Genomic DNA, 20,262 nt, shown 5'->3' on the forward strand with positions numbered 1-20,262 from the left:
GCTTTGTATTTGAAAGCAAGAAGTTTGATGCCACCAGCTTTGTTCTTTCTTAAAATTGCTTTGGCTATTAGGCGTCTTTTGTGGTTCCATACAAATTTTAGAATTGTTTCTTGTATTCCTGTGGATAATGTCATTGGAATTTTGATAGGGATTGTATTGAATCCAAAGATGGCTTTAGGTAGTATGGACATTTAAACAGTATTAATTCTTCTGTTCCATGAACACTGGCTATCTTTCCATTTATTTGTGTCTTATTCAATTTATTTCATTCATGGCTTAAAATTTTGAGTGTACAGATCTTTTACCTCCTGGGTTAAATTTATTCCTAAGTATTTTTATAAAATGCTCTTATAAATGGGATTGAAAAACCAACTTCTTAATACAGTTTTTATTCCTGTGAGATTAGATGCTAGTTAAATTAATGGCCCTTTCAAGCAAATGTGATAAAAATTAATTTCACAGATGAAATAAATAAATTTCAAATTATATTAATAAAGAAGAAATCATTAAAATAATGGGCATGTATCCAGAAAAAATTGTAACCATCTTAAAATATTACTAAACTACTTTCAAATTCCTTTAAGCTTAAAGAATTCTAGATACTGTCTGAAATTCTGTGCTAAAAATATGTAGCTAGAGATACTTATAAAAATTATGAATTTTGTGCACATTTACACAAACTGTTATAATTTGGGGGATGACTATTACACTTCTCAAGCATGTTTCATTGTAATGACTTGTGTTACTTATTCTTGTTTTACTACTAAGTTAGTTATGATACCACCATTAATAATTAATAGAATTGTTTCCATTCATGGGTAAACTAGAGTTCAGACCATGCAATATTGTAGTGGATGTTATAACATCTTTAATGCATTTATAATAACCAAAAAATGCACATTGCAAATCTATGAATGTGGTGATTCATGTATATTTTTAGTTATACAAATGCCTAAATCATGCAAAGACTTTTAAATTTTCAATTATATATATATACACATGATTTACTGTGTTTTATGGTGCTTCTATGAACAACATTGCTTTCAAGGAGAATAAAAGGTGCTAAGTAATTTAGTTCATAGGTTTTAATTCCTTCTGGGAGCTAAGACTGTGAAATACATTTTTGCTTTTCTAATTCCTATTAAGTTTCAAATCTTTTCTCAGTTACAGCTATGATTTGTCCCACTCACTTCAGTATAATCTCACTGTCTTGCGAATGCCCCTGGAGATGTTAAAGTCAGAAACGACCCAGACCCGCCAGGAGAGTTTCGACATTTTTGAAGATGAAGGATTAATTACACAGGGTAGAAGCGGTAGGTGGTTTTTAGCACATCTAATATATGTTAATGTGGCATCCATGAAATGGCATCTCATTAAACTCACTCACATTTCCCTCATATTTTTCCATTCTCCTTTGCTCTTTGTACTTAGGTGAGGTTGTTTCAGATATATAAACTTGACCAATTCATTTTTGTAGAAATCATATATCACCAAATGATATCATATGTGGACAAGCCAGAAAATTGTATACTGACATTTTCTAGCAAAATTGAGTGCATTTTTTTTCTCTTTTTTAGGGCCACACCTGCAGCATATGGAGGTTCCCAGGCTAGGGGTCGAATCAGAGCTACAGCTGCCGGCCTACACCAGAACCACAGCAACGCGGGATCCAAGCTGAATCTGCGACCTACACCACAGCTCATGGTAATGCCAGATCCTTAACCTGCTGAGTGAGGCCTGGGATTGAACCCGTGTCCTCGTGGATCCTGGTCAGGTTCGTTAACCAGTGAGCCACACCCTCGTGCACTCTTTATGTAGTACATTCAGCTCTAGTCTTTGAATGGAGAATTTAGTTTTTGTTTTTAAATATTGGAGCATACACACCTTAATTTCCTTCATAGAGACCAATTCCAAATAGGCTGAGTTTTAGAAAAATTTTACTATGGGTTGCCCATTGCACCCTAGACACTTATATGTAATATCTCTAATCTTCATAAAAACTCTGCTCAGCAGTCTAATGCTACTTTTAAAGAAATAAAGGCTAATTAGGAAGCTGAGGCCCAGAGGTACCCTTGCAGCAGGTCATGAGCTGTGATGACTTTGATTCATCCCAACTTGACCCACTGGTCCCTCACAGGTCCTGCTTCTGTCAAGGAGCACTGTGGGATTACTGTAGGAACTCTGTGTGACTAGTCTCGGGTGACCTTGGAGTTCTGAGACTAACCAGTCCCACCAAAGAATTGGTACTTTTACCCCTAGATTTGGGGGTTGATCTAATTAGAAAGATTTAGAATTCTAAAGCCAGAGGCATTGCTCAAGTAAATGTTGTGAAGGAGTTGTTTCGAACTCGAAAGTTAAGGGGCAGTTTAGCTGAATTGGACTTACTGTGGAAACATAAAAAGCCAGTAATATCTTTGTGCACCTTCCTCAGTGTAACTTAAATGACAGTGATGAAGGTGGTGGTGCAGAGGTAGCATGTATGTTCCCAGAATATATGTCCTTACAGGACATTCAAGAAGAGGCAGAGTCCCTGTTGTGGCTCAGAGATTAACGAATCCGACTAGGAACCATGAGGTTGCAGGTTTGATCCCTGGCCTCACTCAGTGGGCTGAGGATCTAGCGTTGCTGTGAGCTGTGGTGTAGGTCGCAGACGCGGCTCTGATCCCGCGTTGCTGTGGCTCTGGTGTAGGCCGATGGCTACAGCTCCAATTAGACCCCTGGCCTGGGAACCTCCATATGCCACGGGAGCAGCCGTAGAAAAGGCAGAAAGACCAAAAAAAAAAAAAAAAAAAAAAAAAAAAGAGGCTGTGCTCTGTTAGCATTTTGCCAAAGGTTCTGGTCCTTTGTAAGAAGACTTAGACTGTTGCTTCAACTGAATGCAGTCTCTGTTACTGCTTTTGACTCTTGTTAGTTTATCAGATTGAGCTAAGGCCTAACCTGGTGCACTGTCCCTACTGCAGAACATCTAAATCATAGAAATTTGCTGTGGCTCAGACATCTGAATGGGGACCTATGCAACTAGAGACAGGGGGAGGGTAAGGTAACGTGTGCTTGAATATGTGTTACATCATTTCTTCTAAATGTCATACTTAGTAGTAGAAAAGCTGAAAACATCACCAAATTTTCACTCTGTGTCATCTCAGATCTGAATTTGAGTGTCTGTTCTGGGATCTGAATTAAGCCTCTGAAAGCCATTACTTTTTTTTTTTTTTTTTTTTTTTTTTAACTATTGTAGAACAGTTCTGCATGATAGATAATAACTTGTGTGAGGTATTTATAGCTGCTATAAAAAGTATCACAAACTCAGTGACTTAAAACTACACAAATTTATTATCTTACAGAGGTCTGAAGTCCAAAATAGGTCTCAGTGGACTAAAATTGAAGTGTCGGTGAGGCTGCATTCCTTTCTTGAGACCCTAGGGGAAAATCCTTTTTCTTGCCCTTTCCATCTTCAAAGCCAGCAATGGCTGGCCAAGGACTTTCCCCTCATCACATCCTCTGTCACTCACGCCTGTTTTCCTCTCTCATAACCCTGTGGTTATGTTGAGTCCACTTGGACAATCCAGAATAGTCTCCCCCTCCCAAGGTTGCCTGATTAGAAACCTTAGTTCCACGTGCAACTTGAAGTCCTCCTTATCCCATGTGACATCATGTATTCACAGGTTCTGGTGAAGAGGACATAGCTTATTTTGTAGAGAAGGATGCATTACTCTCTTGCTACTTAGGAGGAACTGATAGGAAAGAGAGAGTGAGGGGAGAGGTGTCAGGGTAGGTGGGAAAGGAAAATAATACATTTTTAAAAAGTCTTGACTGCATCAGGCAGCACAGTCACTTTGCATAAATTATTTAATCTGAACAGTACCTCTGAGGTGAGTCGTAACATCATTTTACAGTTAAGAAAATTGAGGTTCTGAAATGTTAAGTAACTTGACAAAGGTCACAGAGCTGGCAAGTGGCAAAAACGGGATTCCAATCCATGTCTGTATTATTCATGCTCAGTGTAATGTCACGGAAAGGGCCAAGAGGGTTTAGGATTTTTTATTTGTTTTCTAAAAATTTTATTTTGGAGTTCCCATTATGGTGCAGCAGGAACGAATCCGACTAGTATCCATGAGGATGTGGGTTCGATCCCTGGCCTCCATCAGTGGGTTCAGGATGCGGTGTTGCCCTGAGCTGTGGGGTAGGTTGCAGATGCAGCTTGGATCCTGTGTGGCTGTGGCTGTGGCGTAGGCTAGTAGCTACAGCTCTGATTCAGCTCCTAGCCTGGGAACCTCCATATGCCATGGGTGGGGCCCTAAAAAGACCAAAAAAAAAAAAAAAAGGCTTGATGTAATAACTGCCACTGATGAATCACTAAGGCACCAGACTTCTTCTGAGCATTTTATGTGCATTAACAACTTACTTCATCTTTTACAACAACTGCTTGATACAGGTGCAGATGAGCAAACAGGGGCACTGAGGTAGTGAATAACCCTCTTGGTTGCACCTGTCACTCTGCTGATGAGGCAGAGTCAGGATTTGGACCCTGCACTCTCACCCCAGAGTGATGCCCCAGCCACTGTTCTTGCTGTCTCTCGGCCTTATTCATGTATTTGTCCAAGTGTCCTTAATCCCCCTGCTTCCTTTTCTCTTAAGTTAAAAACTCTCACAAATCAATTTTTTTAACGTTGTACAGAATCAGCACAGCTCTGGGTGATGAGATGAGCTATATCCACTGAAAACGGCAATGTGATTAATCAGGCCTTTTATTTTGAAGTTAAAAGCAAAAAAGTTTAAGAACTTAAAAATGAATCGAGGGAGTTCCCTGGTGGCCTGGCAGGTTAAGCATCCAGCATTGTCACTGCTGTGCCTCCAGCTGCTGTAGTGGCAAGGGTTTGCTCCATGCCCAGGCATACTATGGGCGTGTTCAAAAAATTTTTAAAAAAATGAATTGAATGTCAACCCATTTCCTTATCTTTTTGATACAAACTCTTATTTTTCAGGCGTATTTGGGATCTGTAGCGAGCCTTATATGAAGTATGTGTGGAACGGCGAACTTCTGGATATAATTAAAAACACCGTGCACCGTGACTGGCTGTTGTATATTATTCATGGGTTCTGTGGGCAGTCAAGTATCCTTTTTTTAAAAAAAAAAATTAAGCTATATATTATTAAATTGATGTTCTACCAATTTGTAGAAAGCTATGTATGAATGATAAGATTATAATGATCTCCGTATCCAACAGATTATAATTATCTATGCATTCCACGTAGTTGAAATACAGAGGGGAGTGGAGATTGATTATGTATACAGACAGTTAACAAGGAAGAAAATGCTCTGTACATAGGAAATGATAGAGCTAATGAGTTTCATTCTTACCTGAGAGAAGGAACAGACTCAGTGATGGGTAGGGAGGATGGGGCAGGCTCATAGGGAAAAGTCGAACTTGGTCTGGCCTTAACCAAAGGGCAGGCCTTGGCAGCAAGATCGTGGGTTGGGGAAGCACCATTAGTGCAGAGATGGAAACGTTCATGAGAGTATATTTGGGGTTAGTATATAAAACCCCCTGGAGGTATGATGTAGTGGGAAGGAGATTGATTAGGGGAGTCAGACTGCAGTCACCAGATTGTTCTGGTGGTCAGACTAAGGAATTGGATTTGGTGCTAGAATTTTTGAAAGTTTTTTTCAGGAGTTCCCGTTGTGGTGCAGTGGAAACAAATCTGACTAGGAACCACTAGGTTGCGGGTTCGATCCCTGGCCTCGCTCAGTGGGTTAAGGAGCCAGTGTTTCCATGAGCTGTGGTGTAGGTCACAAATGCTGCTCAGATCTGGCATTGCTGTGGCTGTGGTGTAGGCTGGCATCTGTAATTCCAATTAGACCCCTAACCTGGGAACCTCCATATGCTGCAGGTGCAGCCCTAAAAAAAAGAAAGAAAAAAGTTTTTTTCAGAAGGGTAACATACAAATTAGTACCTAGGAAGCTTGAGTTGGTGGCCATTTTCAAGCTGGAATAAGTAAAATGAGACTAGAACGAGGGACATGGATTAGGAAAAGATGACAGCAGTTCAGGTCTAATGTAATGAAGGCCTGGATTGGAAGGGGGTGTAATAGGTTAAATAGCTGTAGTTGAACCTTGGTTTAAGCTGATGAGTTCAATTTTATAAATGCCTTTTGTTCTAATAAGTTTCCAGCTATGTTGAAACTTGTCAAGAATGTGCTATTACATTACCAGGTATAGGAAGGCAGTATATACTTTCTAGAAATGGTGTTCAGGTTTTTTCCCTCTACCTTTTTGAGATCATGTAGGGCATTTGTGCACTGAGCATGCTTTCTTTTTTCCTTTTTTTTTTTTTTTTTTTTTTTTTAAACAGCTGTACCTGCAGCATATAAAAGTTCCCTGGCCAGGAGTCAAATTGGAGCTACAGCTGCAGCCTATGCCACAGCCACAGCAGTACAGGATCCAAGCCTCATAGGTGACCTACCCTGCAGCTTATTGCAACATCAGATCCTTAACCTGCTGAGTGAGTCCAGAGATCAAACCCACATCCTCACAGAGACAACTTTGGGTCCTTAACCTGCTGAGCCACAACAGGAACTCCCTTAGCATGCTTTCTAGTTGACGTTCTTACAAATGTCATAGGTTTTGTCTTTTCGCCTTTTCTAGGGTTGCTCCCGTGGCATGGGGCGATTCCCAGGCTAGGGGTCCAATCAGAGCTGTAGCTGCCAGCCTACACCACAGCTCACGGCAATGCTGGATCCTTAACCTACTGTGGAAGGCCAGGGATCGAACCCACAACCTCATGGTTCCTAGTTGGATTTGTTAACCACTGAGCCATGATGGGAACTCCTGTCATAGGTTTTTTAAAGATCTACAGTATGAAAACTTTAAGGGAGTGTTTGTTTGGGGTCTTACATGGATGAATGTGATTAACCAACATGACGCTTTCTTGCACCAGAACATTTGGGAGGAAGGGAATCCAGGGGTGCAGCTGGAGAGGTTGGCCTCAAGAGGGCCTGTGCTACCTTCTTTGTGGCAAGTAGGGCGAGGAGGGGCTAGGTAAGACCCAGAGGAATTTTGGAATGAAGATGAGTGAGGTTTATATGCTACACTTGAAACAACTCATTGCTTTATAATCACTTTCAACCAGTGAGTGAGATACCTGCTCAATCGTTCACTGCATAGTGAGATTTGGCCCTGTATAACTTTTTCTGTTTCCAAAAGTAAAATCTGCCTGGGAAAAACATACAGTTTTCACCACCAAGGACACTAAAAAAGAATATGCTACCATTTCGCAAGGCCAGTTTTTAAAAGGTGGTTCTAAACTGTTTTGTGTTTGTCAGGACCTAACTCAGGGCCTGGCATATAGTAACCACAATGAGTGTTTGGGTTTTTTTTTTTTTTAAATAGTTACTAGCACTACAGATTATTATTTTAAAGCTTATTAGTTGAAATGAGAAATCATTTCAACTATTTATATAGCATTTAATGAATTCTAAAGTCTATATGATAATAAAAGTAACTACTATTTATTGAGTGTATACTAGAAGCCAGGCACTAGTAAATATTGCACACATTACCTAACTTAGTCTTCCCAACCTCCTAATAAAACCAGTTACTTTTTTTTTTTTTAAAGTACTTAGACTATTTTACAGAAGATAAAACTGAGGGAGTTCCCTTTGTGGCTCAGCGGTTAACGAACCTGAGTAGGATCAATGAGTATGCGGGTTTGATCCCTGGCCTTGCTCAGTGCGTTAAGGATCTGGCGTTGCTGTGCACTATGGTATAGGAAGGAGATGAGGCTCAGATCCTGAGTTGCTGTGGCCGTGGCATAGGCCAGCAGCTGTAGCTCTGCTTCAACCCCTAGCCTGGGGACTTCCATATGCCGCACGTGTGGCCCTAAAAAGCAAAAAAATAATAAAACCGAGGCTCAGAAAGTTCAGTAAGCTGACAAAACTGATAAACTGTATTTTGGTTGAACAGTCCCAAGTGTTTTTGCAGTGAGGTGACAAATTTGAGGTGCTAACCTCCATTCTCTCAGTTATATATTGCTTCATAATTTAAACCCCTTGTTCAGTGACATATGCTCACGTTGACAGGGATGTGGTCTCTGAAGAGCAAGGAAGGATTAGTTGTACCTGTTCACATCCTTACTTGGCTATAGGGAGGGACCACAGGTCTTCCCTTGGTCAGAAACCCCATATCTGGTTGCCATTTTGTCTGAAATTCATGGAAACCACTCCTTAGAGAGAGGTTCGTTTTTGCCTTAACACCTGCATAATTCAAGAGAACAGTTAGACCCAATGTGTCCCATTCTTGGCCAGAGCTTTTTGCTGTTCTTTCCCACTGGACAAGATACATTTAAGACGTAATGATTCTCTTGGTGTGGTGTGACAGTTATGAATGCATAAAAGCTTTAACTTGATTTCCAAGAGCTCTTGATCTATGGACGACCCGTGTATGTCACTTTAATAGCTAGAAGATCCAGTAAGTTTGCTGGGACCCGTTTTCTCAAGAGAGGTGCAAACTGTGAGGTAAGACGGAAAAACAGCAGTGCTGCTGGCAGTTTAACTTTTACATCAGCTGTGTTGACAGAGGAAACGGGAGTAGAATTTTCAAAAGTAGAATTCCTTAGTTTGGGACATGATCAAGAGAATAATGAATTCTCTGGAGTGTCTGAGACTTGTGAGAAATAGGACTACTGTACAGATGTTCAGAAAAAGTGATGCAATGCCTTAAGGAGTTCTGAAGGGTCTAATATTGTGGAAGATGAGCCATTTCTCTAATGTATGAAAAAAATGTAGTGCATATTTAGTGTGGCGACTAAAAGGAGATCGAGTATAGCGTAAGGCATGGAAACCCTTTACCCCCTTCCCTCTGCTTTAGTTTGGCTCAAGGCAGGCTCCCTCTTTTGCTCACCCGCAGAAAATAACAACAATTCATCTGCCTCCCTGTTGGTCATGTAATCTCCTTTGAGTGTTCCATCTCTATTTACAGTAGGCAACTGGGATCTTGAACAGATGTGTGATTGAGTAGACAGATTGAGACATTAGGTTTTGATCCTGCCTTAATAGCAACATTTGTTCTTAAAATTATATCAACAATGGAAACAGAACTGGTGCTTTAAGAAAAAGCTCTGTTTTGAATATTTCAAGGGTAATTACATAGGCATGTTGTTAATGCCTCTGAAATTACTCTTTGTCATATCCTTTCATCCATGTATAAGTAAAGTTATTTCAAGACTTTTTTTTTTTCTGTCTATCAGGCATTCTGTTTGAATCTCATTCTTTCTTTCATCCTTTCATTCCTCTTTGGTCTTGAGAATTGAATTTGTATATTTCACTGGTCTTCCTAACCTCCTTTATAATTGCATGGAATTGCTTTTTATTTCTCTCCTTCTCTGCCATTTCTATCACTCAAGCTGTTCATTATTACTTGTGTTATTAGCTACTTAAATTGATTTTTTTCCCCATCTATTCTCTGCTATTTTTAATTGCCTTCCTTTATTGGATTTTAATGATTTTCCTTTTTTTAATGTGCATGTCGAATATTGATCAATATTTACCCCTTTTAAAATGTTCTAAGAATAGGAATTATATTTTCACTGTGTGCTTGAAATTTTTATCCATTAAAAAATTCTAAGATCATAAACATCTGGAAATGCATCTTTTTTTCCCAGGGTGATGTTGCAAATGAAGTGGAAACTGAACAAATACTCTGCGATGCTTCTGTCATGTCTTTTACTGCAGGAAGTTACTCTTCTTACGTACAAGTTAGAGGATCAGTTCCCTTATACTGGTCTCAGGACATTTCAACTATGATGCCTAAGCCACCTATTACACGTGTGTAGAAAAATCCTCTTAAACATAACTCTTCTTTACCCACAATTAGAAATAATGAACTACTGTCACAGAAATGTCATAAATGCCTAGGTTTTAATGACGTTTTAGTACTGCAAAGTAGGTAATTTAGCAGAGGGACTATCATTTATGCATTAACTGTATATATGTATTTTTAATTTGGGCCACTAAATTGTTTACGTTAGAAAATGTAAATATAATTATATTCAGAAAGGTAAGAATCATTCAGATTCAGTAAATACATGAAGAATGTCTGATAAGCTCAAGAAGAATCTGAGATGTGAAACCACGAGAAGATTAGTTGAATTGCATCTCTTTAGACATGATAAAGCAAAACAAAACCCTGTACTTGGTTTATTCCTTATAATTTTCATTCTGATATTTATTCCTTTTCCCCCACAGTGGATCAGGCAGATCCATTTGCCCACGTGGCTGCCCTTCACTTTGACCAGATGCTTCAGAGGTTTGGCTCCCCCATCATCATCTTGAATTTAGTGAAGGTATAATGTGCTCATCTGTTTGCTTTATGACATTCAGTCACGCTGGACAACACCGAGGGGTTTGCCAAGCCTGTTTTACCTCTCCCCAGAGAAGAGACTGGCGGATTGGCAGATTTACCATGCCGTGATGGTGCCCAGTGTCTGAACTGTCTGAGCCACTGTCCTTTGGCCTCCGAGTCCATGCGGCCTCTTCCCTGGGTACCTGGGAGAATCCGTGGTGTGTTCCCTAGGGAAGAGAGCATTGAGTGTGTCTGTCTCCTGATTTCTTGGAGGAACTAGATTTGGAGGAAATCCTGCCTTAGTCTCCAGGAGAGCTTAGAGAAGGAAGCATGGAGCTTAAATAGTAACAGTCTGGCCTTGACACAGCCATTTCCCTTGACAATGTAGAAGAGCTGCTGGGCAGATTAATTTGTGGTACAAGGATCTCAAGGCTAGACTGAGAAATTAGGGTGCAACCATGGCTCAAGAATCAGGTGGACAGAGTGGTGGCTTGGCATCATATTTGTGTGCCTCCTTGTCAGAGCACACTGTCTGGGCAGTATATCTTATGTATAGAAGTAGGCACTCAGAAAAGGCCTGGGCTGGAGGGCAGGGAGACCAGATAAGAACTTGTATCTGCCTCTTTTCCAACCAAGTAAACTGAAAGAATCTTGGTGTGCAGCCAGGAAAACCTTGAGAGTAGGAAAAGCAAGGATTTTGTTTGGTTATGGTTGTGGCTGTGGCCAGCAGCCTAGTGGTGTCTGCGATTATTCTGAGAGGTTGCTTAATTAGTATAGTTCAATTTAATTAAAAAACAGGGAATCTTAAGTCCATTCGGTCCACTATTTAACAAGCATTTTTGAAGGGTTCCTTCATGCCAAGGCAATCCTAGAAACAGTTGCTGCCTTCCCAGAGCTTGCAATCTGACACCAATGGTGACACAACACAAACATGCCAAGACAGGATGATGGTGCTGTGAGAACTTAGAGTGGAGAGAAGTCTTCCTGAGGAAGTGATGAGTCAGCACAGCCTGAAGGAAGAGCTATTAACAAGGCCAAGAAAAAAGGGAATAGTATTCACCTCAGAAGAGCAAATACAAAGGCTCTTGGAAGAGGAATATGGTGCTTTTGACAAAGAGAAGGCCTGTGCGACTGGGCCCCAGAGGATGAGGGCAGGAAAGCTGTTGGGGATGAGGCTGAAGAGGGAGCTATGGCCAGACAAGCAGAGCCTTGTAGGGGTTTAGAATGAGTCTGGTCTTTATCCTGATGAGCCAGGGCCACTGAAAGTTTTGTATGGTTGAGAGGATGGTGACCAGATTTCTGTTTGAAAAGATTATCCTGACCTCATCACAGAGAACAAATGAATTGGTATGAGGCTAAAGTCGATGTTGAAAGACCACATAGGAAGCCATTATAATTATCCAGTAGAGGGGTGACGGGCCTAGACCAGGATGGTGGGTAGAGGTGGAGAGAAGTGGACGCAGGCAGTAGACTTGGTGATGGGCTGAGCCTGAGATGAGGGAAAGGGAGATGTCAGGCCTGATTCCTGGATTTTTGGCTTACTCAGGGTGGGGATGAGGGCGTGGATGGTGAGGCAGGGAACACAGACTCAGTCTGTGGGGGAAGATGCTGAGTAGGGTGGACATGCTGAGGTCTGAGCTGGATTGAGGCCTCTCAAAGCAGGTGGTGAGTAGGTGGATGGTGTGTGAGGTGGAAGCTCAGAGGAGGGGTCTGGGCTGAGATGTGACTTTGTGACTCGTCCGTGCACCAGTGATATTTGAAAGCCTGGGCTTGGAGGGGATGTCCGTACAGAAGGTACAGAGTGAGAGGAGGAAGAGCCTCGAGTCTCGTCATGAGGACCTCCAGCTCTTAGTGTCCATGCTGAGCCTGCAAAGGAGTCAGTGAAAAAACAGAAGAGTACGAGAAACACAAGGAGTGCCGTGTTAGGACAACCAAGATGAAGCCCTTTTCATGGTGAAGGAAGTAAGTGGTCAGCAGTGGCAAAGGATGTTACTGGGGCAAGTACGATGAAGACACAAAAAGCGCCCACTGGTGTTACTGCCACCAAGGGCAGTGGTTGAAGTGGACTGAAGCTCTGGGAGGACCTTTTGGCCTAGTACCAGGGAAAGGAAGTCCCTAGTGAGAAATGGAGATGAGTTGTTGTTTTCATCAGGTGTTTTTTTGTTTGTTTTTTGTTTTCTTCTTTTTTGGGGTGTGGGGTGTGGGGGAGCTGCACCCGAGGCATATGAAGTGTCCAGGCTAGTGGTCTAATTGCTGCTGCAGCTGCTGGCCTATATCACAGCCACAGCAGTGTGGGATCCGAGCCACATCTGCAAACAACACCACAGCTCATGACAACGCCGGATCCTTAACCCACTGAGCAAGGCCAGGGATCCAACCGGAGTCCTCATGGATACTAGTTGGGTTTGTTACCCATGAGCCCCAGTGGGAACTCCCTGGTGATGAGGATTTCTGAAATGGAACTATTCTGCTCCTGCCTAACTTCTTGCCAGGCTTGTGGGTGGGTACAGAGGAAGTAGATAATTAGATTCATTTAGTTTTGCCAGACGGGTATGACATAATAAGATAGGATCCAAGGAGTTTTGGCTGTTGGTAGTAGTAGTTGACTCAAAGTGGACACGGTACCTGAGCTGGAGAAGGGGGGTGAGTAATGGAGACGGTGATGGAGGAAGCAGAGCTGTCAGTGGGCTGAGGTCCTCTGGAGGCGGAGTGTTTAAAACTGTCAGTCTGAAAGGAAAAGAGATTCTGGATAAGAAAGGTTGAAGGCATGGAGTTGCCCGTCGTAGCGCAGTGGTTAACGAATCCGACCAGGAACCATGAGGTTGCAGGTTCGACCCTGGCCTTGCTCAGTGGGCTGAGGATCTGGCGTTGCTGTGGCTCTGGTGTAGGCCGGCGGCTACAGCTCCGATTAGACCCCTAGCCTGGGAACCTCCATATGCCACGGGAGCAGACTCTAGAAAAGGCAAAAAGACAAAAAAAAAAGGCTGAAGGCAGAGGAGTTACCTGTGGTGATGACTTGATCTGAGAGGTGAGGATGGGAATGATGGCTTAGCTGGAATGGAGGAGGAAGAGCAGGGACCAAGGCTGAGCTTGGGGTGGGGAGGAAGACTATGAGCCAGCTGCTAGAAGAGGACCATGTAACTAAGCACATGGGTTCAAAGAGGCATGGGTGTGTGTGTGTGTAGCAGGATATCAAAGGATATTTACCCTTTATTCTGCCTCCATATGAAGTGACTAAAGTGAAATACTTCGCTCGATTTCCCTTTTGCCCTGTGTTATGAACTATCTCCTGCCCTCCCCACCCATGTGGAAGTTTGACAAACAGTAGGTGCAGTAGTCCTTACACCTTCAGTGCTGTTACTGGGGATCAAGAGGAAGTCACCCAGGGATCTGATGGAATCGTACACCTTGAATGGCCATTGGAGGGTGTCTCTGATCACTTTGAAATGATACACCTTTATTTCTGTTGCTTTGGGAGACTGACCTGAGGAAATATTCATAAGGTTGATGTCTGAGAATGTTTTGCCTGTGTTCTCTTCCAGGAGTTTGATGATGTCTTGTCTTATATTTAAGTCTTTAAGCCATTTTGAGTTTATTTTCGTGCATGGTGGGAGGGTGTGTTCTAGTTTCACTGATTTGCATGCAGCTGTCCAGGTTTCCCAGCAATTCTTGCTGAATAGACTTTCTTTTTCCCATTTTATGATTGGGAACTTGGGGTTAACAGATGCAAACTCTTGCTCTTGGAATGGATTTACAATGAGATCCTGCTGTGTAACACTGAGAACTATGTCTAGATACTTACAATGGAGCACGACAATGGGAGGAAAAATTATGTATACATGTTGTGTAACTGGGTCCCCAAGCTGTACAGTGGGGGAAAAAAAAGCAATAAAAAAAAGGAAATGATATGCAAAATCACTAGTATATGTGAAGTTTTCCTTTGGTTTTTTTAAAGGTCTGTGACCTGAAGGAGGTCAACTAAACAGTCCACACACTAATCCACTCTGGGCAGACAGTGCATAAGGCAGCTTCTCTACATCGAGATGCTCGAAGGATAACCTGTTCTTGCATCTCACTAAACTTTGGATTTGACATGAGACATGTGAAGCATTTTTGTTTCTCTGGTTGATGTAAAGTGCTTTTGAGAAAAAGTCCAGATATATCATTTTCCCAGGTGTAAAAATAAGTTCATCCCTAACTGACTTAACACTCTTCTTAATCACTTCTTCTCTAATTCCTCCATTTGATTTCTTCAGCTGTGCAAAATAGATACCTTTTTGTGTGTTGGTTTAAATAATTAAATTCATGACAACTGAGAAGTAATCATCACGGCTGAAATCATCATGTCATCATAGACCTGTTCTGATGGCAGCAATAGTGCTTCAACACTGCATCCCTGTCACTATGGCTGAAATTAATTGTGTTTTTATTTGTTTCTAAGTGAAGGCCAGGATAAGTATAAACATAGTTCATTTTTATTAATGCTTACCATGTGTCAGATGCTCTGGTAAGAAACATCCCGTCGTGGCGCAGTGGTTAACGAATCCGACTAGGAACCATGAGGTTGCAGGTTCGATCCCTGGCCTTGCTCAGTGGGTTAAGGATCCGGCGTTGCCGTGAGCTGTGGTGTAGGTTGCAGACACAGCTCAGATCCCGCATTCAACCCCTACAGCTCCTACAGCTCCGATTCGACCCCTGGCCTGGGAACCTCCATATGCCACGAGAGTGGCCCAAGAAAATGGCAAAAAGATCCCCCCCCAAAAAAAGAAATGATCATGCTTTATCTCATTTAAACCTCACGGTAATGATACAATGGAGATACTCCTGTTTGCCATTTTATCGCTAAAGAAATGGAGGCCTGGGAATGTTGAGAAGCTTGCCCAAGGCCATGTGGCTAGCAAGAGGCAGAGCCAGCACTGCAGCCGAAGAGCTGGGCTGTCATACGCCTGTCCCTCTTGAATGGGAGGCAGTGTGGTGTCTAAAGAGGTACAGCAGGGGAGGCGGTAGACTGTCAGGTTTAGTCCCATGAATGCCTCTCAGCTTCGGTTCATTCAGCCACAGTGTAAAAGGGGAAGAGGGACTCCCTTGGCTACTTAGATGGGATTTTTACGAGAGTCAAGTTTAAAACCATGTGAGGGCTGCAGAAGTGCTCTCTGCTCTACCAGTTTGGGGGATTATCCATCCAGGCCCTGTAGATTTGTCTGGTCCTTAGCTGGTTGGGGTTGAAGGTTCCCCTTGTCTGGTCCCTGGGGAGTTCTTCTATGCCACAGCGTATGTGAAGTGTGTAGGGCCGGCCTGTGTAGGGTGAGGTGGGCTCCTTGGGACTGCAGGAGGTGACAAGGAAGAAAGCTAATCTCCTTCTTTGAGTCTTCAGTGCTCAGTATTTGTTAACTGTAAGTCAGTGAAGTATTTATTTCTTTGTATTTATATTATTTTAATTTTTAGGCAGGTTTCATTTTCATATGTTTAGCACTGAGGCTTTTTGTCCTGTCTTAGTGGTAAGGTTACACTAAAAATCTGTCCCTCTGATTTAAAGTAGTTAGAGCACTGAAAATGTTTAACTTTTTTGGTGAAGGAACGAGAGAAAAGAAAGCACGAGAGAATCCTGAGTGAAGAACTCGTAGCTGCTGTGACCTACCTCAACCAGTTTTTGCCTCCTGAGCACACGATTATTTATATTCCTTGGGATATGGCCAAGTACACCAAAAGGTGAATAGATGTTTATGTGTCTGGTTATAGTTTCCCCTTCTTGTGATCAGGAGGCCCATCTCTCTGGTAAAGTGAGTGTCCATCTTTTAATTTCCTTCATGAACCTGCTTCAGGGGCTGTTTAACTACTGGTGTATAATTTGAGGGCGTAAATTGTCCAATTTTTTTTTTTTTTTTGGCCTACCATTTTTTACCATTGGCAAATTCTTTTTGAAATGTCTAGTGATGGGAGACCAGCTCTCTGCCGCTACTTTTCCTTAAAGGCATTAGTTTCACTTTTTACTGATTTCCTTCTATCTCCCTGTCGAATCACTTGCTGAGACGCCACTTTCAGATTATATCTCACTTATGGATGAACCTGCACTAACTCCCTATGCTTTATAGTAAATCCAAAGGCTTTCATGTAATGTTCAAGCCCCATCAACCTGGTCGGTTCCAGATTGTAATAACTTTATTCCCAGGTTATTCGGTTTTCTGAAAAACTAAGCTTCATGTTCTGCACCCAGTGTAGCAGCCAGGGTTCTATTCCAGAAGCTCGATTCCTGTTCTTCGCCCTCCCCCCCCCCACCCCCCAGCCCTCAGCAGGGTGCTTTCCCCACTTTCTGTTACCTGTCAAGACTGATTCAAAACTCATCTCATCCAAGGAACTTTCATTAACCTTGCATTGACCTTTTACTCATTTACTAAGCATCATACAAATTTTAGGTTCATTTTGAGGTCTCCTTTTTGAAAATGTTAATTGCTCTGCACTTAAGTCATTGTACTTTTTTTGAATCATTTTATGTAATTAGATATACATCTAATGCATGTGTATATGCATACACATATACGCATGCATTAGAGGTGTGCATGTGTTTTGTGTGTGTGCGTGCATGCATACACATACACACACACACACACACACACACACACACACACACACACACGCAAACACATGCACACCCTCCTAGAATATAAGCCTGGTTATAGGTTGGTGCCACTTGTATTCATTTGTATTTCAGTGTTTTCTTCCCCTGCCACCACACTGTGTGTTGTGTTCTCTTCACATTTTGTGAATGCCTCTGGGCATAACTGACTCCACTTCTGAGGAGTGAAAGCTCTTGCAGAGGGATGTCATGGGCCAAGTTGAAAGCTTGCCAGTGGTTGCTGTTGAGTTACAGGCCCTTCCTGTCAGGTTGCACCTGATCATGCTAGTTTTGAGCACATGTTGCATTCTAGAAACTAATTGTTACAATGTTCCTATTTACTGCAAACCAGATATTTACAGATTTCATTCCCTATGTATCATTACTGTAGCCTTTGCTTTAGAGGTGGGGATAAGTATGTATTAAGAGTCAGGCTCTTGTCACTTCTCTGATTCTTCTTCCTCACCCTCAGCAAGCTGTGTAATGTTCTGGATCGCCTGAACGTGATTGCAGAGAGCGTGGTGAAGAAAACAGGCTTCTTTGTAAACCGCCCCGATTCTTACTGTAGCATTTTGCGGCCAGATGAAAAGTATGTATGGCGTTTTAAAACCTTTTTAGAAGTCAAGGATTTTGCCCTTATAGAAAAAATATTCTAAATTTGAGCAGTTTGTACTACTTGGGAGATGGACGGATTTTTTTCCTTTGGGGAGATGAGACAAGCTGCACATGTGACTGTGGAATAAACATTCAGAATGGTGTGGGATTTCCTCTGGCGGGTATATACCTTGAGTGGAAGCCATCGAAGCTCTTGCTTCCTAGAATAACCATGTGAAATATTTCTGTGAAATAAAATTTTCTGTGACAAATTCTATTTTTCAGTATTTAATAGGAACAACTTTTTTTTCCTAGAGATTATAGATTAGTACTTATACTAACATTTTAATGAAAATTTACATTATAGTTATTGGCTCACAAGTCTTTACTCATGACTACTTTGTGAGCTTCTTCAGATCAAGCATCTATGTTTTATTTATCTTTTAAGGAACCAATATTATATATTTTCTGCATTTTATTTTCGGTTAACAAATTTAATGTAATGGTAAAAACACACGCAAAACAAACCCCCCCCCCCCCACTGGTGTATATGTCTTTGCAAGTAATCCTTTTGTTATAGTTTGAATTTTAGGGCACCTGTGACCAGGGTCCCCAAGACCACTTCCAGACTCAGTGACTCACCAGGAGAACTCACAAGACTCAGTATCTTGTTGTCCTCTTGGCTATGATTTGTTAGAGTTTAAGGAAACAAGGCAAAATTAGGCAAGGGGAAAGGCACATGGGGCAAAGTGCAGAGGAAGACAGGGCCACGCTTCCAGAGTCCTCCCCTGTAGAACCACACAGAGCATGCGTCTGTCCCCCAGCGACCCATGACAGTATGTGTAAAATGTCAATCAGGGAGGTGATGAAAGACTCAGTGCCACAGGGTTTTATTGGAGGTGGCTCCATAGCAGCATCTGCCTGGCACCTCCTAGAAGGTCAGCGTCCCAGCAGGAAAGGGGATGTTGAGCAAAACCATACTGTTTGTACAAACAGTTTAGGCACAGTGAGCCACTCTTGTCTGTCGTGGGAATGGCGGGGGACTGAAGTTCAGATGCCAGCCAAGAGCCAACCTCGGAAGCAGGCCTTTCTTAGGGTAGCAGCTGGATCTGCTGTGTTAACTCTTTTCTGCACTGCACCTTCTTTTAAATAATGAAAATATTTTGAATTAAATAAAAAATTAATATCAGTATATAGTACTTAGAATATTTCCCCATGCGTTTGGGGAAAATACGTTGGAATGAAACTAATAAGGAAGTCTGTAAAAATAACCAAAGGAACATAACGAAGCTCCATGAAGAAAAGCTGGAGGAGGGAGAGCCTCCTAATGTGTGGGGAGAAGGCTAAGGCTTGGAAGATTTTATTACAAGGTTGCCCTGCAATTATTATTCATATCCATAGAGACCAAACAGAAAGTGGGCTTAAATTAAAGTGAAAGAGATTTTTGGTTGAACACAGGTGGCACAACGCTGCGATGTGGGGGTGGAGTGCTGGTTAAGATGCTCCTTTCCTGGCCTTGCTTTGCTCAGAGAAGGAAAAGCTTTCCATCTCTGTTACCTGATTATTCACTTATCTGAGAATGAAAGTAAGCAGACTCAGCTGATTATATTCAGGGGCTTCAGCCTAGTACTTTGATTCTCATAAAGAGCTGGTACCAAAAATGAATATAGATTATGCCATTAAATTTTTTTAAATTAAAGCATGTATTTTTAAACACAGGTGGAATGAACTAGGAGGATGTGTGATTCCCACTGGTCGCCTGCAGGTATAGATGACATTGTATTAATAATGCATAGAATCTGTATCCACAGTGTGTAATTTTTCTGAAAGCAACCATGAAGAGAGAGACTTCTTATTGAATGCAAAATTACTAATCATTTGAGAATAAGTTTTAAAAACCATACTGCTAGTGTTTAGCTCTTGCAAAGGATGGCTTGCTAAAATCATAATGTCCCACAGATTTTTATGTAGTATAAATTTTATTATTGGAAATAAAAAACGTAAACAGAAGTGTGAAAAAAATGTATTAGAATGGCTTTGGAAAATGAGCTAGATACATTCTTAAATTATTATTTAAGAATGATACGGCCTCCACCACTGAATATTTGGTTCGTGCAGTTAAGGAGATAGATCATGGGGGGAAAAAAAGCACATATTTTACTAATTTGTACATGTGGAAAATGTTAGCTATTTTTTCTTGTTAATATAAAAAAAACCATTCAAATATAGACTAGAAGGTGTCGTGATGCTATTGCAGCAACATGAACAACAAATACAATTTTTAAAAAATGATCTTTATTATTTGTTCAGGAATAATATCCTGCCTACAGCTTTTCTTCTACTTGATAAAGAAATCTAAAGTAGGATGGAAGTCATTTTGGTGATTGAATAATGATTGACAGTCTCACGGTATATTTTTCTCTAGACTGGTGTTCTTCGAACCAACTGTGTGGACTGTTTGGATCGCACCAACACAGCACAGTTTATGGTGGGGAAATGTGCTCTAGCTTATCAACTGTATTCCTTGGGATTAATTGACAAACCAAATCTACAGTTTGATACAGATGCAGTTAGGTGAGCTTGATTTTCTGCCTTGCGAATGCCAGTAATGAAAGAAAGCAAACCTGATTAATAATAAGGACTTCATGAACTTGTTTCTCCTTTTAGCATCTCAAAAATGATGTTGCTAAAGGACATTATTCATATTAATTCTGTAATA

General features: G+C 41.5%; 1 protein-coding gene across 5 annotated transcripts in view; it reads left to right on the forward strand.

The window, feature by feature from the left end:
* The window catches only part of FIG4 (FIG4 phosphoinositide 5-phosphatase), a 152,871-nt gene that overhangs the window by 43,807 nt on the left and 88,802 nt on the right, over positions 1–20,262 (forward strand). For all 5 annotated transcript variants that reach the window (XM_021068077.1, XM_021068153.1, NM_001243250.1 and 2 more), the window contains 9 exon segments: positions 1,165–1,313; positions 4,983–5,111; positions 8,411–8,511; positions 9,657–9,819; positions 10,240–10,337; positions 15,912–16,045; positions 17,422–17,538; positions 19,263–19,308; positions 19,969–20,117. In XM_021068077.1, the coding sequence (XP_020923736.1) occupies positions 1,165–1,313; positions 4,983–5,111; positions 8,411–8,511; positions 9,657–9,819; positions 10,240–10,337; positions 15,912–16,045; positions 17,422–17,538; positions 19,263–19,308; positions 19,969–20,117 (1,086 nt within the window).

The sequence above is a fragment of the Sus scrofa genome, chromosome 1 (genome assembly GCF_000003025.6).
Source record: "Sus scrofa isolate TJ Tabasco breed Duroc chromosome 1, Sscrofa11.1, whole genome shotgun sequence".
NCBI classification, from domain to species: Eukaryota; Metazoa; Chordata; class Mammalia; order Artiodactyla; family Suidae; genus Sus; species Sus scrofa.